The sequence below is a fragment of the Centruroides vittatus genome, unplaced genomic scaffold, assembly GCF_030686945.1.
Source record: "Centruroides vittatus isolate TY-2023 unplaced genomic scaffold, ASM3068694v2 contig_3077, whole genome shotgun sequence".
In the NCBI taxonomy this organism is placed as follows: domain Eukaryota; kingdom Metazoa; phylum Arthropoda; class Arachnida; order Scorpiones; family Buthidae; genus Centruroides; species Centruroides vittatus.
The window spans coordinates 16,703-43,528 of record NW_027121979.1 but is presented as its reverse complement, the minus strand read 5'-3'; the positions used below and the strand labels follow the sequence as shown (position 1 = coordinate 43,528).

Below are 26,826 nucleotides of genomic sequence, written 5' to 3'. Positions count from 1 at the left end.
TTTTAATTTATTATTTATTTGAAATACATTAGATTATTATTCTAAGTTTGACTTTAATTTTTACATTTAAAACTTATTCTTTTTTGAGATGATTAATATCTTTTAGATGTATTAATTAATTTTATCATGAATATGAAATTCAACACAAGATTTATCATCGTGCAGTCACCACTATATATCATTCTACATTTATAAGAGTTAATGTATGCCTAACTTTTCATCATTTCAACAAAATAAATATTACAGTTCATATGATAAAAACAACAGAAATTACCAGTTTTCCAAATGAGAAAATGATGCATCTTAGATGAAAGAAGAGTTGAAAAATTATCTTCTACATTTATTTATTGTATAAAGCCTAAGATAGTATGTAGCATTATAAAAATTTCAACAATACAGGAAAGTATGTATAGTTCTGTTTTAATGTTAGGTATTAATAGAATATTTTTTGAAAGGTTTGAGAGAAAACAATTTTACTATTTTATTTTAGTAGCAATTCATATTTTAAAACTTTGAAATGTCAAAAATATTCTAGTGTAGGTGGTATGATTTTATCATTTTAATATATATATTATAAATCAATTGTTCTAAACTTTTCAATATTAAACAAAGTAACCAATACAGGAAATTCCCTAATAACAAACTTCTCCCTGTATTGACCAATTGACAATCTCTGGCAAATGCTGAATACAAAACATGTGGGGTTTATTAAACTGTATAATGAACAAATACCTAAATCTTCTGATAAAATTCTTTATTTTGAATATATTTTCAATATAGTCTGCTGCAACAAGATTGGCTTATTGTAGCAGACTATATTGAAAATGTCCATTTGAAAAGAGGATGAAGACAATTGTGAGCATTGCAATCTTCAACAATTATAGATGGTTTCAAATAGACACAGGGAAAGTTAGCAGATTATTCCAGTTGAGGAAAAATTGCACAATGTTGAAGAAAATTTGCAGCAGTTTTTATGTCAGTGTTGCAGCTTTTTTGCTTAAAAATATTTATTTCCAACTTTTCATACCCTATCTAAAAGTTTCTGACATTAAAAGATAATATTTGTTTAAAATTATGAGCTAAAGTATTAGGCATAGATTTCCTTTATGAATTTTTTGCAACTTTTTCATAAGAATTTGTGAGAGTCTCTATTTATTTATGACAACATTGCCACAAGTATGATAGCTTGCAATGCCATTAGAAACAGTTTATTACAGAAGTACAAAACAGTTAAAAACATTCGTAATAAAGCATTGAAAGAACTAAAACAAATTGTTTCTAAATGAATTTTATATTTGCAAAGAAAAAACTGATCATTTGTTTTACTTCAAATATAGAATTCCCCTGAAATCAAACACTCAAATTTGTTAATTAGGAAATTTCCTGTATATGTATGTGTATACACATTTAAAATTTACAATAATTTTTACTTTAAATGTTTTTAAATAAAATATATCATCATTGTAAAAGCTGACCTATATCTTAAATGAATTTGAAAAATTGTGAAATAAATGAGAATGCACTCACTATAATTTCAAATAATTCATCAATTGGCATTTACACTACTCTCAGCCTTTACTTTAGAAATAAAATTTTTAATGCCATAAATAAATTTTATTTTTAATAAATCTGTTGAAAATAAACCAGTTATTATTGCTTATGCTTCTTTTATATTTTGATTTATACCATAATATAAAAATAAACATTGATTTTTAATAAAATAAACTTTAAATACTAGTTTAATAAATCATGGAAGAAACACATTTTTCTTTTATAAATTCCTTTTGAAAATCACTTTAATTACTGTTTTTACTTGCAGTCAATAAAAATGTTGTTTTTAAAAAGTGACTAAAGCAAGAAATTGGACGTTTTGTACATCAGGAATCAGTAATAATAAGAGTTTAATGAATTTAATGCACAGTACACTTCTACATAAATATCCGCAAGATAACATTAGGGTCTGTTTTATAATCTTACAAAACACAAAAAATTAATAAAGCAGGTGCTGCATCTTACTAGTATGAATCCTGATGGAATTTACTGCTCACTTTTGTACTTTAATTTGAAATGTTTCAACCTGATTCATGATCCATCATTTAAATATTGGATCACTGTTAAAAACATAAATAATTTAAACAGCCATATTTTTTAAGTTCAAAACGTTACAATGACAAATTTGGATATATCAATTATTATTACAATTAAAAGTTGAAATAAAAAAACTCAAAACTCTTTTTAAGTAATGGATATTGAAATGGATTCAGAATCTGCATGTTTTTATCAATTTGCAATATAAATGACATTGTAAATATTTCAATATACAAAACCAACAATTGATTTTAACACTGATTTCACATGCATTTCATTATCCTTTTATTTAAGTTTAAAACAAAATGTATTTTCTTTTCTTTTTTTTTTTTTTGTGTCTTTTTCAAAATTTATATATACATTAAGTAAATGAAACAAACTGTTGTCTTTTTCAAAATTTATATATACATTAAGTAAATGAAACAAACGGTTGCAAGCAAGTCTAAGTAATAAACTAAGTGAATACAGCATTATAAATTGCAAACTGCTTCCAATATTTGGTTTTAAAATTGTAAGAGTAAGACACTTTAGTAGGATCATGTTGCATAAGAATTGAAGATTTTGAATATCATGCATCAGTTCCATTGGTTGGAGTTCTTCAGGTATTTTAACAAAAAAAAAAAACCTTTTTTTTTGAATTTTTATGAAATTTAAATAGTCTTTTATTTATTATTTCATACTAAAATGCATTATTTTTTAAATCAAACATAATTAAATAGAACTTATTAATTATATGTTTAAGTGTAAATTAATTTTACTTATTAATCTGACTCTAAAACTACATATGCTATTTATCAAGTTAATCACAGACCAGCCAGACACAGAAATTTTATTCCACACTTTAATTCAATAATTCATGTCCAATTTTTATATAAATACATTTTGACATATTCTCTCTTCAGTGTGTGTAAATTGCACTGAAGAGCAACACTTCCAAATTGAGCCATTTCTAGAAATGGCTCAACGTGGTAATTATGAGCAATCCACACACAAGAGGAATATATGTCAAAATACATTTATACAAAAATGGTTAGGAATTATTGAATTAATGTGTGGGATAAAATTTCTCTTTGTCTTTAGCTGATCTGTGATTAACTTGATAAGAAGTATATGCAATTATAAATTTTACTTAAATGGACAGGGCTGATAGTATATAAATGCCTTTAACATATTCAACTTGTGACATTAATAGGATTAAGTTGTATCTTCCTATATAAAAAAAATAATTTTATAAACTCAACACTTATGCACAATTAACATAAAAGAATATAAATTCAGCTATATATGTATATTTATAAAAATAAACTATAAAAGAGAATAAATAAGTTATAGATTTCATATTCCACATCATTATAAATTAATTTAAAGTCAATAGTTGGCTTGATTCCGTGATAAGTCTATAATCACCTAAAGAAACTAGACTTGATTTATCAGTGATTATACCTATAATAGATTGAATTTATTAAATAATTTTTGTGAGTGCATCTCATTTTTTTTTGTTTATAATGATATAATACTATATATGATTTATTATGATTAATTCTAATTTTTTTGGCTATTACATTAGTATTAGAAGAGTAAAGCTATTGTTATTCTAGATATTGACATCTAAAATTTAGAAAAAGTATTTGCATTAGAGCAGATTGGCTTTTAAGATTCTTGGGATAGAAATGATTTCAGATGGATAATGTATGTATATAATTATTTATTTAGACTTTAAATAATATGTATGTTTTGTATTAAAATAACTACAAATTTGTTTTTGATTAATTGTCTATAAGATAATACAACGAAAATAATTTTTAGCTGAAAATTATGAATACATTTTAAGGTATTAATAAAAAAACAAAAACATTCAGTAACAGAACATTTATATAATAATTTTATAGGCTTATTGTAGATATGCATTTCATCTATCTTTCATGAATTGAATAAATAATGGCTGTTGACATTATTTAATCACTATTAATCTGTTATTTATAACATTTTTATTTTTGAAGATTTGAAATTCTTACAACTAGATGTATCAATTTGATTTAGATATTATTAAAAATTAAAATGATTTCACAATAAAAATTAAAAAAAAAAAAAAAAACAAACAATCCATTGTTGTTTATGTTAGAAGGTTAAATCTGTGTTTTTATAGAGTTATGTAAAATTTATTTAATTTTGAAACAACAAGTCCTTAAGATAACAGTTACAGTTTCAAATTTATGACTTTACAAATAACCATACAATTTAGTAAGTTGAGATATTTTATTAAATCATATTTTACTAGTTAAAAATTTTATAGCATTGAATATGTAAATATATGTAAATTTGATATGATTATGAATGATTAACAGTATTAAGTCTTAGCAGAAGAAAGCTGAACCTCAGGAAATATGTGAAAAAATTTAAAGTTGAGTTTAAAATTGTAAAATATAATTTTAAAAAAATTCAGCTATTATTACGTCATTGTTTTTCAATTTTTGGGATTTTATTTTCTCAAATATATTTTTTTCTTATTATAAAATATAAAATATATTAGTATTGAACTTCTAAATCCCAGAGAAACCATTTTTATTTCAAAAGAAAATCATCATATTGTGTTATGTGAGAAAAATGACTTCATAGAACAAAATGTATCATTGTGATTTGCACTAAAATTTATGTAAATATTGCCAAACAATAAATTTATATTAAAATAATTACTTTCCTCTATTAAAGATAAGTATTCCTGGCAGAGATCTACATCGTTAAATGTAAATTAAACTGTTTTTATTGTTAAAGATAACAATTAACTCACATTTTTTTACACAAGAGAGAGTCTTTTAGTCTTTTAAGTCAGTTGTGATCTTTAACACTAAAGACAGTTCATTTTACATTTAATAATGGATTATGTTAAAAATATAAGAGGTTATTATTCAGTATTATGTAAATAAGTGTTAATAAATTATTAAATGTTAGCTTGATAAACTCATGTCTCTGCATATAATGACCAGCATTTGACAGAGAAAACAGAGTTTACTTAATTCTAAAATAAGCCCAATAAGTTAATTTTTTCATATTTTTAGACCACATCCATAATAATAATTTTCAGAAAGATAATTTTTTTGAATGAAACTAATTTTTTTTATCATAATTCTCAAAAATAAAAAAAAGTGTCTGCATTATAGAAAACTATAATGTTTTTGAAGATTTTAGCTTCAAATGCATTATTTACCTTTGTTCAAAATAAATTTAACTATATTATAAAGCCTTTAAAATAATTATGTACAAAACAAAAAGAACAGTAAAAATCTGGCCTGTAGAATATAACACATTGCATTATAATTTAATGCATTATATAACTAATACATTATATGGTATAATGTGTATTATCAAATAGAACAAGAAATTGCACTAAATGTTAAATACAGTTCATTATAGTTTATCTCATTTTTCATGATTAAAAATTATTAGTACAAAAATTTAGTATATGGTATGAATATCTATTTAAACTTTACTTTGATACAAATCAATTTATCTTGTTTAATGTAATTAAGTACTCGCTAATAGCATCTACTCAGTACAAAGAGAACCAAAGAAGTTAAATCGCATGCTTACTTACGTCTTCCTTTCATTCCCCTTCATTATTTTTTCTTTAACATAAATTTAGAAAATTGATATAGAAAAAGAACAGACTTTATTTCAAGAGAGACTGTCATTCTGTCTCCAAATGAATGAGGTCAAACTCTAGTAGTAGAGTATATAAATTGCATATCTGCAATAAAAGCTAGTAAAAATATTTTATAAATGTTCACATTTTTTCACTTATTTTCCATCTAACTTTCTTTCAGACATAATTTGTGCAGTAAAAAAATATATCAAGATAAGGGAAACTAGATATCAATAATTATATATAATAATTATATAATTATACCAACATATCAATAAATACACTATTATAAAAAATATATATTGCAAAATAAAAATGTACAATACTTTGGCAATTTTTCATTTTTTATATTAAAATTTTAAACTATTTAGTATTTAAATTACAATAAATATCCATTTTTATCATTTCTTATTTACTATGCAATTTCACTTCAAATAATGCAGAGAAATTATTTGAACCACAGTAAAAATGTCATAGGTATTAAAATTAAAAATATTTTCAATTAATTGACTGACTGGCTTCTTAATTAGATCATTCTCTGTTGCAATATGTACAGTACATTTGATGTAAGTGTTGTCATTAGATGATAATGAATTGAAATCATGATTCTAAATGGAATTTAAGATTTGAACAATTTAACTGTTTTGAATGAAAAAGGTTCTTCAAAAAAGAACTTTTTTCTAAACAATTCAAAGAGGATCTAATATATATGTTATTTCAAATTATATAAATTATAGTCTTTTAAATATCAATACAAAAATATATAATTATAACTACGCTGCTGCTCATAAACATGTTTCAAAATAATTTATATATATATAAAAATACAGTTTTGCAAAACGTTTCATAAAATTAATATAAATGGAAACAGTAGGACTAAAGATTTTATGTGTTAACCTCCATACATCACAGTTATAGATAAGTTTACAAAATAATTAATCTGTTTTATTTGGCTAAAAGTCTTTAAATTGTCTTATTGTCACATATTTTCTTTTGAAAAAATATAACTAAATTTATGCTATCATCTATGCTGTTGGAATTTAATGTTTGAAGTCAACAGTAATTTAAAAAGAAACATACAATAGAATCTCATTTTAACAAATCGCTTGGTTCACCAAAAATCATCTGTTGTTCCAAAAATCTGTTATATCACAAACAACAGATTTCCCACACACTCAGGAATTCCATTATTCAAAAAAATTTCTGTATTTTTAACTCCCTACAGTACCTGAAATTATTTGGTTTCAAGATCTTGATTCTTTATTCTATAGAAACATGTATGTTACAAGACCATATAGTATGCTGTATGTGTGTACAACAAAGCTAACAGAAACTGTATATATTATAAACACACAAAGTGGCAAATTATGTATGCTCATTAGAACTTCACTTGACTTCACAATTTGATAATAGTCCATCTTGGTTTGTTTTATCAAATATGCCTCTTCTGTTTATCAAATATCTTACAACAACCGCTTGATATTAATGTTGTGTACAGCCTGTTTGTTTACATTAGAACTCATCAAGAAGGTCTTCACAGCTTGGAAAGACTCAATATTCTTGCTAAATTTTGGTGCTACACTTGGACCAGCATCACATGTTTGCCAGGTGGTTCCTCCTCAATTGTATCAGCCTGCTGACTCTCTCTTCATACAATTCTTCAATTGTATATAGCCAAGATGTAACAAGTGCATCATCAAACTATACAAATTACCAGAAACATCCAAACATTAACTAAATGTTGAAAAAACACGAAGTTTACAATGGATGGAGCTAGAAAAAAATCTGTTATTCCAAGTCACAGATGTACTAAAAGGAGGTAAATTTACATTGATTTGGTGGGACCTGGGAAAAAAATCTGTTGTTTGACAATCTGTTAAAATGAGATTCTACTGTATTTTTTTTGTTTTATATATGTATGATTAATGTCAACATACTATGGATTATTATTTACATAAAGATGGTTATTATAATAAACTATCTATGCTGTTAACTTTGCTACAAATGAACATTCAAATCAGATGTTACAAAACTTGCAAAACTCAATTTATTAAAATATGTATTTTTAAACTTTTTATAATCCAATATTATTTATTTCAAGAGATTTTAGAATAAGTGACTAACTACAGCTTAATTTTAATTTTAAAAGGAATTTAAACATGATTTAAATATTGAAAACAGAATAAAGACTTTTATAATTTTAACAGTTTGAATAAGCTTTTTTAATATAATTAAGAAGAAAAAATATCCTTTTTAAGTTTTTCTCAAAACAACAAAATTGTTCCAGTCTTAGAACTGTATGTTCTGTATATTATAACAACTAACTTCAGGCTCTATTCTAATTACTCAATTTGCTATAAGCTATGCACTTTTGTATAAGCAGAATTATATCTACCAGTGTATATAGACTGATAAAATAATTATAAATAGCTACAGTTTATCCATGAAAATAAATTCCATAATATTTTATCTATGGAAAATATTCCTGTATCTTAATTTATATGTACAGGGTGTCCCAAAAGTTTCCATGCATACAAAGGTAAAATGTAACTTAATGATAACATTTTAAAGTTTTGTGAATAAAGATTTGTGTCAGTGGATTGACAGAGTAAGGCAATGGAGCACATGGGTGATATGCCAATGGGGTAACTTCTAGCAGGACTTCCTATGTGGAAACTGAATTCTGTTTAGATGTTAGACACATGAAGAAAACCCAGAACACTGCATGGTGGCCAGCCCATTGGTCAGGCACAAACCATTGACCAACTACCAGTGTTCAATGGCAATGGTTTATTTATTCGGCCACTGGTGGGCTTGGTTTGTGTCACTGTATGGAGACTTTTGGACCACCTTGTATTTTGGTTAATTTTGACTAAATGAAATTCAGTATTATGATAAAGCTGATTATATATATGTATATAAACTAACTTCTTGGCTGTTTTCATAAAAATAAATTTATATCAGAAAACCAGACCAATGTAAAAATTCATTCAGGAAATTGATAATCTTTAAAGCAAATGTTTGTAAAGTATTCACACTAATTTTTAGGAGTAAATCAAATCTTGTCAAATTATATATAAAATATTGTTTTTACTACAAAGAAATATGTATTTTTAAATTTGTGAATTTGTATCATTTCTAGTATTTTATTACAGTTATGTTGCTTCTCATTATACCTGATTCAAAAGAAATTTTATATAATAAATATCTTTTTTCTATGGTTAATTGTATACAATTCTTGAAGTAAAAGATAATTCATATTCAGTGCAATTTCTGAAATAAATTATCTTTCATTTCAGAACAATTTATACCTAATAGACTAAACATTTTTATTAAATGATGAGATAAAATACTTTAATATGAAAAAGATATAAATGTTGAAAGTAACTTATTTTAATGTATACCTCAAAATTGTGATATATAAAGCATTCTTAAAAACTGTTGATAATAATATTATTATGTTAAATATAAACTACAAAATGATTTTAAAAATATACTAATACTAATAAATTTAAATAATTCACTCTGTCATATTGTTAATCATACATTTCAATTTCCATTGCTACTTAAACATTGAGTAAAATGTTATGATTAAATTTCTGAAAGCAACATCACCAGAATAAACAATTATTTTCTATAAAACATACATTTGATTTTTACAGCTATGTGACAAATAACTTTCTAAAAAAAAACTGAAAAATTTTAAACAATGAGTTAAAAAGCTGATTTATCAAAGATTTTTATGAAACAAGAAAAATGACAAAAAAATATATAATTTTTTATTTTCAGTCATTAAAATTTTGTCTTATGAATATTATTAATTTATAGTATTTATAAGACAAAATACTCTTAATTCTTTAGATTTACAACAAACTAGAGTGTTAAAATATAAGAATATGCATCTATGAAATAGTTTAGCATGGTTACTGTGTTTTAAGAATTTCCAATAACTAAATTAGAAAAGAATTTTTATAAAGATAAAAATTACAATTTATGAAATAATGACTTAACCTTAATTCAAGTTAACTGAATTTATATTTCATAGTGTCACCTGTTTGTACTGTACCTATTTACATCATACTGAAACATGATGTAAATATCAATTCCGTAGTCATTTCTCTGTTCATACACTGTATTATTAGATTGTTTAATATTGTAGAATATTGTTTGAACACAATACTAATAATAACTAATTATTTTTTCGATATTGTCAATGACTACAAATAATAATAATAGAAAAAAGTATATTTTTATCAACATTTTTTTAATAAAAATTGATTAAAGACTACATGTGAAAAAAAAAATACAAACTGCTTGCTAAACTATTTCATAAGTGTGAAATTTCATTACTTAAATACAAAGTATATAAGGTTAAGTGTTGATATCAGCATTTGTGTCACACATTAAGAATTTTTTAGAAGGTTTTAGGAATATGTCTTCTTTTCTGTTACATTATGTTTATTCCATATTTATTTTATACCATATATGAATGTGTACAAACAAAATATTGAGATAAAATTACAATGTATGCCAAATTAAAGATTTCTATCCCAGATATATCAATAATACTCTCAACTATATATTAGTATACTATAATCAAAATTCTTGGAAAAATTCCTACACATCACAAGAAAAATTCCTATAGGTCATATTACACTTTTAAATATTGAGGTACACTAAAATAATAGTAAATTTATGTTCAGTAATATAGTTGACCAAAAAAAAAAAAGAGAATAATAATAATAAAACAAGAAAAAAGGGACTTTCCAGGTATGAGATGTTTTCCAAACTCCCTTGCCAATCTGCTTCTATAAGCAAACTAGTTAGTTGAAACTATATATATATATAAATATATGTAATTCTAAATGAAATAATAAATAATTATTCTGTAGCATTTTAAATACAAATAATAATATTTTAATTGAAAATATTTAATTTTATATATATATACAATATATATATATATTTTTCTATATTTTTTTATGTTTAAACATAATTTTCAAAAAGTTTGCTTTTTGAAATCCACTGCAATGTAATCATTTAAAATTACATTAAAAATAAATACATTATATACATATATAAAATAACTTAACTGAAATATTAAATTTTAAATTAATGTCTCTTAAAACTTATATCCTAAGGTATCATAACAATTTTCAATCTTATACTATTAGTGAAAGTTTATTCAGATTCAAGAAGTCTGTTAGCAAAGTATTGGTTATTTTTATGAATAGATGAAATTGTGATAATTCTAGTATCTTAAGAATTTCTTAAATGTAAATTATTATTATAAAATAGTTTATAATTTACCTTATATTAAATTTTATAAAATAAAAATAACAGATAATTCAATAGATTAAATATAATTTTTAAATTTTTTTTAAATAAATGTTCTGTTCCAAATATATTTGTCATATTTCAAAATTTATATATATATATATATATATATTATTAAAAAAGTATTGTATAATCTTGTTTTATTTATTTTAAATGAATAAAAAATATTCTGTATCAATATATATTGTTTTTATATACAAACAAAAACTACATGAGAATTTATTGAAGCAAATTTCAAACAACATTAAATTTGGCAATAAAACTAAGTTCTTGTGTTATTTATTTTGCCTGATATTATAATAAAAATATTTCTTAAGTATTTACATATAGATAGAAAACACAAAACAATAATGATAATTTATCATTCTTAAAAGCAATAATAAATGAATAAGTTCAACATATATTTAATTAGGAGTTTATTAATGCTTAAAAAGATATAAAAAAAACTTCTTGAGAATGTTTGCATAAAAAGAAAAATTATGTAATATAATAGTTTGTAAATGGATGAGTTTGATTTTATCAGACATCAACATGAAATTTCCTAATTTTACAATTTATGATTTGTATATATTTAAATCAAGTTGAATAGGTGGTTTCAGCATTATGGCTTTTGTCCACTGATGAGGTAACACACATCCTTGAGTGATAGAACTACAATTGCAATTAACTGAAGTCATATTAGATAATTCAGTAACATTATTGTTAATCATTGCACTTGCAGTGAAACACTTGTCTTCATTATTGAATGGAATCTTATTATTAGCATTTATCAGATCATCTCTGGTTGGTATATCACTTGTTAAATCTGTCTGGCATTGTTGATTACAGAATGATATCTGAGAACAATTGACTGTGTTTGAGTTATTCACTTTTTCATGTAGTGAAGTAACATTCTAAATAAAATAAAAATTAAAAGTTAACCAACTACTCATACATTATCACTGTTATCTAATAACTATTAAAAAATTACTGTATATTCCAGCATATAAGTCAATTTTTAAACCTAAAAAAGCTCTTCAAAGCTAAGGGTCAATTTATATGGCAGGTATAAAATTCAAACCTTTTACCAAAGAATGGTAAAATGAAATAGCACTCCTAGCAATTGCTGTGCACCACTTACTGTAATAGATCATAAATATTTTAAGTTGAAACTCATGTTTGGTAAACTTATTTAACATAAAGATTAATATAATAAAAATTTTGTATAACTTACACAACACACTATTTACAAGAGCTAATACACTAACTGTACAGTATATCGTTATAGTATGACTTAGTAAAACATAAATACAAATGATGAATATAAGCAATCATGTATGTACTGTACATAACTATACTACTGTAGTTCTGGACTATATAAGCTATTAACATTTGTTGGAGATGTTCATTTTGGATCCAATGTGTTTATCATAGATCTGAAGAACAATAAAGTTCTTACTAATATTGCATACTAAAAATTTTTAGCAGTTATCTTGTACATAGAACAAGCATTCAGAAAAATAGCTGACGGATTACAAAAATTCATATTTATTTTAAGAAAATAGCTAGCTATTTGATTTGTCCTAATTAGCAAGCAAACCCAAAAATATTTCTCATCTTTAAGAAATCTCAATATTTACACCATACTTTACTCTCAAAATATTGAGGTGCTATTCAATTTCTCTCCAGTTTTATGTAACATCTTGAGTGACAGTGCTATTGTATTTATACGAGACTTTTAAATGTTAACAAGTCTTTGCTAAACCAAGTTTTTTATATAACTCCACAAGCAAAAGTCCAAAAGAGTTATGCCAGGAGTGGGCTGGAAACTGAATTTATCAATCTCTCCCATCCATCAGTTAGGAAAAACTTCATTCAAAAATTTTATCTGCAGAATTAGTAGCAACCTGTTTTTGTAATGCAGACGTTTAACTGACAATTGCTGAAAGCTATATCTGTTGATCAGTTTTCCTTAAATATATAATACTTTTCACAATCTACCAGTTCTTTTTCGAACACCCTGTTATAACATCTGTTTTGTATAAGCTAAATATCATATAATAATATATCATAGTTATATACATTTCATGTATTAAACGATATTATAGGTCTCAATAAAAATAGTGAAGCCTTACTACACACATTTGCTATCCTATAGTAAGGTGCATCCCATAAATATAAAGATACTAATAGATTTCCATATAAAATCATTCTCATGGAATAATTTGCATATCCTATTTATTTTTAGCTTTATTATTATTTTTTAAATATATATTTTTAATTTCTTAAAACAAGTTAATTATCTAAAATTGTTTTCTAAGTGTTTCAAAAATTAAGACAAGTTGATATTAAGATAGCAGAGATCAACATTAACCCAGCAGAAATTACTAGAAATGACTATAATTGGTTAGAATCACCAATTTAATAATTGGTTCATGCAAACCCTATTTCTTACATGTCCAAAATATTATTATTATTTCTTACTTGTCCATCGTAATATTGACATAGCCTTCAGAAAGAATCTTTCTGGTATACTCCCTGCTGAGGAATTATATCAGATCATGTCAAGGACCTGCATTTACTCACACCATCCTTGGACAGCAAATGGAATAAAATGGCACCACATGTCCACACAAATGTTTAACAAAACAGGTAACTTCAATTAAAAAAAGGACATTACATGACTGCATTGGCCATGGAACATCAAATCCAAGCACACAGACAGAGCCTGACTACTACAAAACTAGAATGCAACTCTCTCATACACTTGGAAAAGCTAGAGATATACAGGGTGCATAAGAAAAATAAGACCATAAATTTTAAAGATGGTAAAACCTCCCTCTAACATGGATATGTCTTTCTGAAGTTCAGAAATAAATATTACATGTAATATCAATATCAAATGACATCAACAACAACCAATCAGATGACAACTCTTCCTTTAAATTACAGCATTCAATTCACCCGCATTCTTCTTTTTTTTGAACATATTTAACCTGATGATGATAAACAAATGTTTTTGATAAATTTAGCTATTCAGGAACATTTTTGCTGGTGTTTTTGGTTTATTTCATTTCTTTACTATTCTTGTTATCCAATTTCTGCATTATTTATAGCTCTATCCTCTGATCTTAATTCAATGGAGAAACTTTGGGGAATCTGACTAGAGCTGGATATGCAAGGGGACAGCAATATAGTGTGGAGGAACCTAAAAAAGCCATAATTTGTCACTGGGAAGAAATAAGCACATCTGTTCTCCAAAAAACTCATACAATCAATGCCAGACTACATTTACAAAGTTATTTTAGCTAAAAAAGACTTCATTGAATATTAGGTTATTGTTAAATGTAATTTATTAGCAAGCCAATGTAATTTATTAGCAATGCAATTTATTAGCAATTATTTAGCAATTGTTTTAGTTAATTTTTGGTATATGCCTTTATATTTTTGGGACAGTCAAATTGACTGTAATTTGTTAAAATTGTTGTTTACTTTTTGTGTCACAATAAATAATTACCATTTTTTTTATATGTGCATTTGTGAAAGTTCAAGTAAACCAAGAATAAATTATTTTTGCAAAGTTTTCAGTCTGAATGATTTTATATGGAAAGCTATCAGTGCTTTTATATTTATGGGATGCACCTTATATCCAAACTTCAGTTCTAGGTTGCTGTAGACTATTTCAAGTTTGGGAGTTATAAGTTAACTCAAACAGAATTACGAGCTGAAAATCTTGAGGGCAATTTATAAGCCAACATATATGGTAATAAATTTGATATGTTTTTATAAAATTTTATCAAATTAATATACAATAAAACCTGTCTAAAACAGAAGCCTGCCTAAATGGAAAAACTTTTCAGAATTCAGTATTTTCTGTGTTAAATTTTAGTATAAGCCTAAAATCTGTCCAAGCAGAAACAAAGATTTTTTTGCGTATAAAGAATGTAACTTACTACTGAATAAAGAGTAAAATTAAGATTTCACTTGTGGACAAATAAGTGTATAGGTATAATGGTCACTGCATAGCATGACAAACCATATTCCAAGAATTATTTTGAAGTATTTCAGAAAAACAAACTTTGTATGACAAGAAGACATATGAAAACAAGGTCTTTGCTACTATTAATCTTTATTCAATTCCTCTCCTGATTAATTCCAACACTTATGAATTGGGAATTGAATGACTTTCCAAGAACAAATTTTCAAGAATAAACAATGAATGTAATTCATTGAAAACAATGAGAATAAATTAATATAATGCTGCCAATTTGCCTTGTATGAAGTAGTTAGCGACTAACTACTCAACACAAGGCAAATTATAGTTGTACCAAGTATTCAGGAACAACTTAATTTATTACTATAGCCTAACTTTACCTTTCAATTTTATTATTATAACTTTGTTTTTCTTAACATCTTCAGTTTTTGAAGATAATAGAAACACTGTTTTTAAATTTAACACAAATAAAGATATTTTGTTTGTCTACAAAATACAGTACAGTAATATACTTTACAGAATGTGAATGTTTAGATAAATGAATAATATTTCAATACAGTGAAACACAGAGAAACATACATATAACTCTACAGAATGGAATCTTCCATAATGGAAGAGAGACATTAATAATAAATCAATTACATAAAGTGAAAGTGAATCTCCTAAATCCCAAAATTAATGTAGAAGCAGAGAAATTCATAAGAAGTATTTATAGAATTACATTCTACCTGTCTGTCCAGTTTTACTATACATTCCTACTAAATGGAACGATCAATTTGCTTACAAAATATTTTCATTTACAAATTTAATATGAAGAGCATTTTTGTTATCATATTCTTAATATCTTCAGTTCATACAATAATTTGGGATAATTTTTTTTCTCTTAAATCTCAGTTTTAAGGAATAAAGTTACAATGCATTTATTAAATCTATTTGTAAAAAATAAAATTATATTAACTTAGGCCGCGACTCCACTAGCCGTAAAAGGGCCGTAAAACCCCTCACCGTAAAAGCTTTTAATCACGTGACCATGATATTTTACGCCTGAGCAGGTTGTAAAACCAACGTAAAAGCGAGTTGAACACTGCTCAACTCGCTTTTACGTTGGTTTTACGACCTGCTCAGGCGTAAAATATCATGGTCACGTGATTAAAAGCTTTTACGGTGAGGGGTTTTACGGCCCTTTTACGGCTAGTGGAGTCGCGGCCTTATTTGATATCAATGTTAAATAATTCAGTATATATTATGATCAAAATATATTTTTCTATAATAATTTCAATAAATTATGTAATTGCTAATTTAAAAATTCATCTAAAAAACAAACTCTATTTTCAAATGCTTTTTCATAAGCAGACCTTTTTCTATGTAGAATTATAATTAAGTTCAAATCAAGTATAATTTTTATATCTTGCTATTTTAAAGAAAAACCATAGATAAAATGTATTTATTATCTTTTTAGTAGTAATAGAAAAACTGATGCATTTTGTATATATTTCAATCATCAATTAAATAACTTTGCTAATAATGAAAAATAAATAAATATTTCTTTTATAATAAAAGACAAAATTCTCCCATAAGGTTTTAAATGACAGTTACTGTATTTTCTGGCGTATAAGACAACTCCCGACTTTTACAGTTAAAATATAGAGTTTGGGATATACTCACACTGTAAGATGACACCCGGCATATAAGACGACCCCCAACTTTTGAGAAGATTTTACTGGGTTAAAAAGTTGTCTTATAAGCCAGAAAATATGGTAATTAAGCTTTCAGATTATTTAGAAAATTGAAAAGACACTAAATAATAGACATTGGCATTTTTATTATGGTAATAATGGTAATGGCACGAATGATGGAAATGAGACATTGTAAAAAATGAAGAAAAAGCTAACTTTAAACATTCGGTTGTACAATTTAATATAAATAATCAAATACAGTGGTACCTTATAACAACTTGAACAACTCTAAGTTCCAACACTTCAGAGTTTGAATGCTAATGTTACCTAAAATGTTAATAAGTATGCATTCAAGAAAAATTTACATCGACATTCAAATGATGCTTCAAAGTTCAAGCCACATAGGCAGTGAAAAAACATGCTTAAAGTGTGAATGCAGTCTGTTGTGCACCAGAGTTGTCTCTCACTCTTGCATTACAGTCATATGTTTTCAGTACTTTTTCACTTTATTTATGGTGTTTTCAGTTAGATATATTGTGTGCTATTTGTCAATTTTTAATAATTTCTTACCACAATTTTTATTCATAGACAGCTTTTGGACACTCTGTACATTTTGTATTCTTTATTTCAAAAATTCTCAAACAGAACTTTTTAAACTACAATTGACATGTTTGAATTTTAGGAGCATCTTCCCCATACACATTACAATTTTCTTTTACTGTTTGTACATTATATCCTTTCCCAAACTCATAAAGCATAATATGTCAGATATGATTTTATTCAAACAATATGTGAAGTAAAAAGTTTAAAATAAGCTTCTAAACAAAAATTACAATCTCACTTTAGCAATAATATGTTATATTTCACAACTGTTATAAATAAATCCTCATCTACTTGTATGTTAAGAAATAATGGCTGTTAAAAATATGCAAAAACTTTTTGTTCAACTTAATTTATAAACCTTTACTTATTAACTATGGCATTCCAGAAGTGGGTATAGGTAACGAAGTCCAAGAAGAATGTTGTAATATCAACGATTGAAGTAAAAAAGGAAGTTATTGCAAAACACAAAAGCAATAAACATGGGCCAGATTGGCAATCATGCTTAAGATGCTAAAGTTAATGATGTGAGTCAGTAAATGCAATTTTCATTTTATTGTACAGTATTTACATTTTTTATTTATTGCTTTGTTTTTTTAACTCATTATTAGGGCATTTAATTTGTTATTTTCACCTTAAATCATGCAAATTTGCTGTTTTAAGTTTATTGAAATGGTTATTGTTTAGGGTTTGGGAATGGATTAATTCACTTTCCATTACTTCTAATGGGAAAAAATTGATTTAGACTTTGAACAGACTCTTGGAATGAATTAAATTCAAAGTACAAGGTACCACTGTATTAGAAATAAATAAATACAAAATTATCAAACTTATAGAACAAAAATATGTGATTAATTAAATCTACTTTTTGAATTAAAAGTTCTTGTACCAATATTTAACAAGAATGTTACATGTATAGAAAAATCATGTATTTTAAAAAAGTCATTTTCTGTAAAATTTACGAATGAAACTTAAATTTGAAAGATATAGAAGTCTGTTTTGAATCATGTAGTTCAAAACTGCATTCCAAAAGAATTTAATAATAAATTTTATGTACTCTGACCTATTTTAATAATAGATTTTCATGGTTAATTATTTATTATTAAATTAGTGTATTTGAACAAATAAAAGAACAGTCAACAAATTAGTATACAGTTTAAATTTATCAGATACATTCATATACTTTTAATCAGTTCTAGTTACAAAGAAATTTTAATAATTAACAAATAACTTACTTGCATTACTTCATTTACAATTAACTTTAATCCTTTTACTTCTTTTTCTAAATGGTGCCTTGCTTTTTTTTCTTTTTTCAGTTCTTCTTGAACCTGTAATATGAGTAATGAATATAATGAATATTGATAATAAATTAATATTAACTGATAAATGAGCTAACCTTTACATATTTTTGACCTAATTTATCTAATGTTTTAATAAATAATGATGTAACACTTGAAACACAAGTTTCAGTTTCATCAGTTTCTGTACTTTTGTCACTATCTTCAATATTCAATTTTCTTTGCAAATTCAATAGTATCTGCAATACAAACATTTTCATTATAAAAACATTAATTATAATTTTAATCATATTTTTGCAAATTATAATTACATAATAAAAAAAATAACCACCTCTTGTATATCATAAGGATCAAATTGCAATTCTTGATGAAAGTAATTTGCTTGAAAACTTGTATTAACATTTACATTTTCAAAATCTGAAGATACATGTAATAATAAATGGAAATTCCAAATTATTAAAATTAATTATTATATGCAGATATATTGAAAAATGTCTAATTATTATTGTTTACAATATAATTTATTTATTTACTTTCATTTATCCAATGATAATTTGTTCTGTTCTTACAATCTTCATTAATTGCAGTATTATCTATACTAAAAAAATATTTACAACTGAAAAATATTTTTATATTATAAATATTATAGTTTATAAAGCTTAAATTATTAGTTACCTATCTTTTGTTGGCTGTACAGGAGGAATTGTAATGAAAGGAACAGAAATATAATCCTACATGAAACTGATATTTAAAATAAAAAACTTATTTTGCAATCACAATACAAAAATCAACTATACCTGAATTACTTGATGTGAATTATGTTCATTTTCAATATTATTTATTGAAGAATCAGGTGTATCTGCTTTAAAAAATTAATATTTTTAAAAATTTAAACCTGTACAAATTCAATAAATATTAATACTGTTTATAAAAAACCTTGAGTAAAACTTAAATTATTAGTATATTCTTGAGTTTCCATTTGCAGATTATCCCTGATGCTTATGTCTCAATAAAAATTTGTTAGGAATACAAATATTAGCATTAAAATAAAAAATCTGCATTGCTAACTCTTCCTATTTAAAATGGTATATTCAGCATCAGAACTACTTCCAGAATGTCAAGGCCTAAATTAAATGGTCTAATAAATACAGTAAGTGCAGTTGATTATTGAGCAATATGGTTTTACTTATGTGTATACTATATACTATATTTTTTTTTTCATTAAATAAGTTGTAAAATTGTTTAAAGAAAATATTTTTGAATCCTTTCTCTTATCAATATATCATTAACATCACAAAATTAATGATTTTTTATGATGCTCTCTAGCAGACAACCTATCATTCTCAGTTCATAACAGAAGAAACTGATAGTGAACTGCAAAGCACTAGGTTCAGTAAATCTTTCTGAATTTTCTATTTACATCAAAAGTTTTATTCAACTCTGATCACATCTAAAGCTTATTAATTAATTATCATTCTCAAAATACTGTATATTTTATTCATAATATATAAACTGTTATGTTAAATTTAATATGAAATTAAAAACTAAATGAAAAAAAATTGATTAGCTTTCATTAAAACAGACTTGCAGATTATCCATGTTTCCTTGTTCTTCATGTCTCCATTACTGATGATTGGCCCAGGTAATTGGAAGTATATTGTATTTTAAATTTAGAAACTTGTAAATACAATATAACTACTGTATTATTGTTAATCATCTGAGGCAGACATTTAAGAATAAACAATAAAAAAGGAATTTGTAAATAATTGTAAAATATTTTTATTCCAAATGACATTTTCTTAACTTACAAATATAATAATTTGGCTCACTTATCTATATTTTACATTATTGAGAGAGATGATTTTATCTTCAATATTTTAGAAGATATATATATATACATATACACACTTCTAGATTTTTATATGTTGAATTAAATACCCAAATACATATATTCATCCAATTTTGACCTTATATTTTTAAATACGTAATCAAACTGAATTGAACTGTACAAGTATGATTATGTTAAGCAATAGCAGTAAACTAGCAACTACAATAAAATTAAATTTTCATAAATGGTTGCACTTGAAAATATTTAAAAACCAATATATGTAATAAACAAAATCAAAATTCAAAAATTTTTTTTACAACAGTTATGTATCATTACATTTAAATATAGTATAATATTTAAAATATGACAAGTTCTTAAAATCAATGCCTATTTTTAATTAACTATATTTTAGGTAACAAAGCAAAATTCTAATAATTTTGTTTTGTTACCTAAAATATAATTAATAATGCAATAATTTTGTTACATAATTATTCAAAATTTATAAATCATTACTGATATAAGTAAAATAGTAAAATAATCTATTTCAATTAACAAAAATATAAAATATTGCTAAATTAGGTGATTTTTCATTTAAAATAAGACAAATTTACACCATCATCATCACACTGTTAAAATAAATCAAAATCTAAACTAAAAAGCAAAAGGAAATGAGCAATTATTTATTGTGATATTGTACGATGCCAGGCTGCAATTTTTAATCATATTTTTAACTTATTTAATTTAAAATATATGCTTTCCACCTGAAATTAGTAGTGTCTTGCCTCCATACATCATACTTTTTCTTTAACAATAGAGTCATGCCAATCTACCTAACACCTTTCAGGGGAAAGTTTTGAATTGTGAAATAACATGACTTCCATTTTGCATCATAAATTTGTATATAGTTAATCAGGACCTCCTGCCCCTAAGGTTTCCATATCTAGTCTCGTCTTTTATCTATCTAACTCTGTTCTTGAGTATAAGAAAAGACAGACAGACAAATGGATGGATGTCAGCGGGAATTTATAAGTCTACAATTTTTTCAAATTGCAGCCCCAATCATAAAAATCATTTTGTCTCTATATACATAATTAAACTGCAGAAATAAATTACAAATCAAGCATTCATTTTTAAAAGATGATTATATTTTGTAAATTTAAAAAAGTATACTTCATAAGTTTTGAGAATTTTATAAATACACACCAGTACAAATTCCAATTTTTCAACAGAGTATATTTAATACAAAAATATATTAAATGATTTAAATGTTAAAAAACTTTATATATTTCATTTATATCCATACTTATTAACATTTCAGTAATCTTACATCCAATCGAACAGGGTAACAACAAATCAGTTCAAATGTTTTCAGCCTATATCGAAGCGTTCCTCAGGAACTCAGTCATAGTTCCTGAGAAAGGCCATATATTTATGTGCGTGTGTGTGATGCAGTCCATGAAAAGAAGATTACTTCAGTTGAAGAAATAAATTTTTCTGTAGAGCAAGAAAACATGATCTAAATGCAGTTGAAATAGTCAGTTTTATGCTTCAACACCAAATGTTTCTACTAATGTTTGGCAACATTTTGAGCTACAGACAGTTTCTTAAATAGTCCTCTTAATCTACGGAATAATATGCACCCAAAAAATGAAAACTGATTTTTCCAAGTTAAAGTACCTTTTTACAGACTGCATCATATATATATATGATATAGGCTATATCATATTTCTCTCTCTCATCTTAACATTTTATTTATACCAGTCTATACCACATTTGCACTTATTTATGCAAATCAGTTTTTTATTTCTCTATTGACAAGTTTTCTGAAATTATTTTAAGTTATACTTATAAAAAAAGTTAAAATTTGTGAAAACATAGTCTATATATTATTACAGGTATACCTCGACTTACGTCGGTAATTGGTTCCAGGAGAGGCGACGTAAGTCAAAAAACAACGTAAGTTGAATTTACTTGTGTCGGTACGACTTACGTCGTAACTAAACGCCGATAATGAGCACTTAAAGACCGCTAAATAAGACGACAACACAGAAATACAGATGTTTTCATGTTTCGTTCTCTAGGATTTATGATGATTATATTAACATTTACTGTAAATATACATATTTTAATGTGATTTTATGTGCTTTTAACGCTTTTCTAGTGATATTACGACTTCAATGTTTGTGGCAGACAGATTTAAGGTCGAATAAAATGACTTAAACTTGATTTTTATTTTTCCATATACTTTTTTGACAAACGACGTAAAATCGGGAACGACGTAACTCGAGAAGGACGTAAGTCAAGGTATACCTGTATTATAAGATCAGATAGATCATGATACATCAGAGAAAATATTTAGAAAGTCCATATTACTTGGCATCTTTAAATATAAATTACTCCAATTACCTACTTACTTTTGAAACTTGGATGATATTTTTCAATAAGTTCTAATTTTGCAATTTCTGCATTTTTTGACTTATGAATGATGTGACGTCGTTTCTGTAACAATTTGAGATCAAGTGTATATAAATAAGCTAATCCATTTTATTCATTATTATTTTAGAATTAGAAAAAAATTCACTCACAATTTCATCTGCAGTTAACTGATAATTTGTCAAATCCGTTATACTGTTCTGAAACAGAAAGTAATAAGCATATGTATATAATTCATCAATCAAAAAAATCACTTATATTAATGATGTTACCATAAAATTTCAGTTTCTGAAATTATATTAGGTCTACTGGAAAGTTCTGTCCATTTTTGAATTAAAAGAAAATAATACATTTTCAATACATTTATTAATATGGGCTTGACAGAGAATGTGAAGAAATTGAAAGTTTGGAGAGGTCAAAAAGATTTGAATTAATGTATGACAAAGTTAAAAATTTAAAAATGTTTTAATTTTCAATTGAGCTCATTTTAATTAGTATTGATTTTATTTTAAATTTGGTTTCTGGGTTTTAATTATATTATTATTTTTGGTTTTAATTAATTTTTAGGCTTAATTTATTTAGTATTAATTTAGTTTTAATTTTTATAATTATTTTCAATAATTATTATTTATTTAATTTTGTGTGCATTTTTTGAACCCTTAATTTTTTAAATTAATTGTAATTTTTTTTCTTTTGCAATATAACTATAGAAATTGTTTTAGTGTTGTTTTGCACATAAGATGAAAAAATTAAAATAAATTAAAATTTGATTTTTTAGTAATTTCATTAATTTTTGTTTTATAAATTTGCCTGCTTTTTAAAATTTTAATTTTGAGTGAGTTAACATTAATTGAACTATCGGGCTTCATAGTAGTGAGTAATATACAGTAATGTCTTGTTTTATGTAGGATTGATATACTGTACATGGATTCATATTTTGGATGGTAAATGATTAGGTTAATTCACTTCTAGTGCCAGTAAATCTATGTTCAGAATGTCAGCAAACCATGCTTCTCCAGCTGTCTTTGTTCTGAACATAAAGTAGTACTGAATGCTACTCTCTTGTGAATACTCTAGTAAAACTATTTTTTTCAAGTAGTGTACTCAATACAATATAATAAAATTTTGCTCTGTTTGTTCAGAAGCATCAAACTAAAAGATCTTTCATTACAGTAAAAACAAGTAAAATGTTTTTATGTTAACTGTACATAGTTACTATAATGCTAAGCAATCATTTAGTACTACTTGGATGGAGCATAAATTTACATAGAATTTTATTTTATGAAATATCTGCTGGAACACAACTCTGCATAAAGACCATAATATAGTTTGGTCAATGCATAATTAACATGAATTAAAAGCATAAAAGTTAATTAAATAACTATTTTCATTCTTCTTTATATTATTATTTTTATAATTCAAGTCTATTCTAATCTATTATTTTAATAAAAAATAAAAATAATAAAATAAACAACTTAATTTCTAATATCAATTTATATGCATCATAATTATTTAATTGAATAGTTTGTTAAATCTATAAATGGCAGCTTTCTAAAAGCTAGAACTTATATCTACATTCAACCAAGTCAACTAAAATCATTTACTTCACTGCTGGAAAAGTACATAAGTTGACTCGGTTGAACATTTATTAAATCTAGTTTTAGTTTCTAGTCATTTTAACTGTCAGTATTTGGTAATTTAAAAGCTTAATAAATTAGTTTAGTTTGTAAATGCAAAATTAAAAATTATTATAAACCAAATTCAGGATATTCACCCACATATTGTAAAGCAGGGATGGACAACCTTTTTCTATGTAAGCGTCACATTCCAAACTTTTCAACTGACGCGGGCCGCGTACAACAGAAAATAGAAAAAAAATGCCAGTAAATCACAGTTATTTATTCACGTATAATTATAAATTAGCATAGGTATACTTAATTTAGCTTCTGGAACTGATGTAAATGTAATATATCGGAAATATTTGGTTAAATATTACTCACTGCTAGCTTTAAATTAGTTTCAATGTGTCTGTTAGCTAGTTTCTTGTTTTAATTTTTACTAAATTCATTGCAGAAAAACTATTCACGTACATAAGTTATAGAAAATAATGTTTGAATTTTTGCTGCATACTTCCTTAAGCTGGAAAACATATATTTATTCATATTTTATGCAACATGGGCTACAAAAAGTATTAATGCAGGCCGCAGGTTGCCCATCCCTGTTGTAAAGCATTAGAAATAAAATTGTCTTTATTGGAAATCAAAGTATATTTTTGTTCAAGAAATGCTTTTAGTCTTTCTAAAACCATTATAAGCTATAAACACAAATGTTTGAAAAATGGGACATTCATTATAAACATATTAAAAATTGAACAAAATGTACTAAATTATACATAAAAAATATAAATTAAAAAATAATATTTACACTTAAAGTTGTTACAGTAAAATAAAATTCTTAAATATATAATGAAGTATATAATAAGAGTAAAAGTAAGAACAAAACATTTTAAAAATAAATTTCTGACATATCATCACAAATTTAAAAAGTGATAATTCATAACAGGAAAGTTATTATATTTAAAACATTACTTGCCACTTTTATTTTAATAAATTTAGATTGAAAAATGTGAATAAAAAAATATTATTCATATTTTTCAATGTATAATTTTATACTTTTCAGTTTAATATATTCTTAATGGATAATCCACAAGTACATAAAAACAAGACCACATTATGACTTTTTATTTCATTAGTAATGGATATTTTATTTTTCAAACGTTATAATCAGCACAAATAAATAGATATAAACTTAAGATAGGCCAAAAAAACATTCAGTAGAAGTCACTTTTAGGCACTTATAAATTTATAAGTACCTAAGCATACTTATGTATAAACAAATGACTTAGCAAATCTTTCTCGTATAAAAATAACGCAGCTTCCACAAAAAGCAAATTTATTTCGAATAATTCACAATCAATCAAAAAATAATTTCGATACAAATGAAATTTGTTAAATGCTATTAAGTGGCATCGTTATTTCGGGAATTAACGATATCAGACAAAACACGCATAACAAAATAAAACAGCAAGAATATTCATATCCAAACAGACCATAGGTTTCTTTGACTTTTTTACTCCCTGGGAATAGTCTACGGCAGGGACGGGAAACCCTTTTTGACGTAACGGCCACATTTAAATATTTCGAATGGATGCAGGTCGCACAGAAGAGAAAACAGAAAACGAGAGTACTTAATTTGACTTCTGGAACTGTTGCGAACGGAATATTTGGTCAATGCTAGTTTTAAATTAGTTCCAACGCCAATCCATTAGCCAATTTCTTGTATTACTTCTAAATACATTGGAGAAAACTGTTCACACCCATACCCAAGCCATAGAAAACAATAGAATTTTTGCGGCATTTAAGACGAGACTTCGATATTTTTATTACCATCTCACACCAGGCGGGCCACGGCTCACCCGCACCCGCTCTACTGCCTCTACAGTTCTGACAAGGTCCAACATCAAAATTTCAAATATCAAAATAGTTCCAAATGAAAATTTTATATAAATTACAATTTTACTTTAAAGAAACAAATTGAAAATATAATTTAAACCTGATAAAATGATAAAAATGAATGTTTAAAATACACAACTCACATCCCACGGAGGCTGCCTCAATGTCTTCGTTGATTTGTGTAACTTTTTCTTGCCATTTACTTTCCATTTAAAATGAGTGGGCATTCTCTTATATGTCATAAACGTTACAATTATAAATAAAAATAGATTCGTTCGATTAAAATAATTACGATTTTGTTTAAATAATATAATTTTAATTACGTACGTACGATTAATTAATCAAATTACAGAAAATACGAAATATTATATGTAAATTTCATAATAGCTTTTTCAATCGAACCGCCATCGACGACGTTGAGCCATCTGGCGGATTTTTTAA

General features: G+C 25.2%; 1 protein-coding gene across 2 annotated transcripts; it reads right to left on the bottom strand.

Annotated features, from left to right (window-relative positions):
* Positions 1–11,468: 11,468 nt before the first annotated feature.
* On the bottom strand, positions 11,469–26,801 carry LOC136973049 (uncharacterized). 2 transcript variants are annotated; one of them, XM_067267735.1, is made up of 10 exons: positions 26,529–26,801; positions 23,026–23,073; positions 22,855–22,939; positions 19,410–19,471; positions 19,288–19,343; positions 19,146–19,210; positions 18,944–19,029; positions 18,711–18,851; positions 18,550–18,642; positions 11,469–11,958 (listed from the first exon to the last, which is right to left on the bottom strand). In XM_067267735.1, exons 1-10 carry the CDS (start codon positions 26,625–26,627, stop codon positions 11,620–11,622), a joined length of 1,074 nt encoding a protein of 357 aa, XP_067123836.1. In that variant the 5' UTR covers positions 26,628–26,801; the 3' UTR covers positions 11,469–11,619. The 2 variants fall into 2 exon arrangements, with proteins under 2 accessions (XP_067123836.1, XP_067123838.1); XM_067267737.1 differs by lacking the exon at positions 26,529–26,801 and adding an exon at positions 23,146–23,171.
* Between the last annotated feature and the right edge of the window lie 25 nt (positions 26,802–26,826).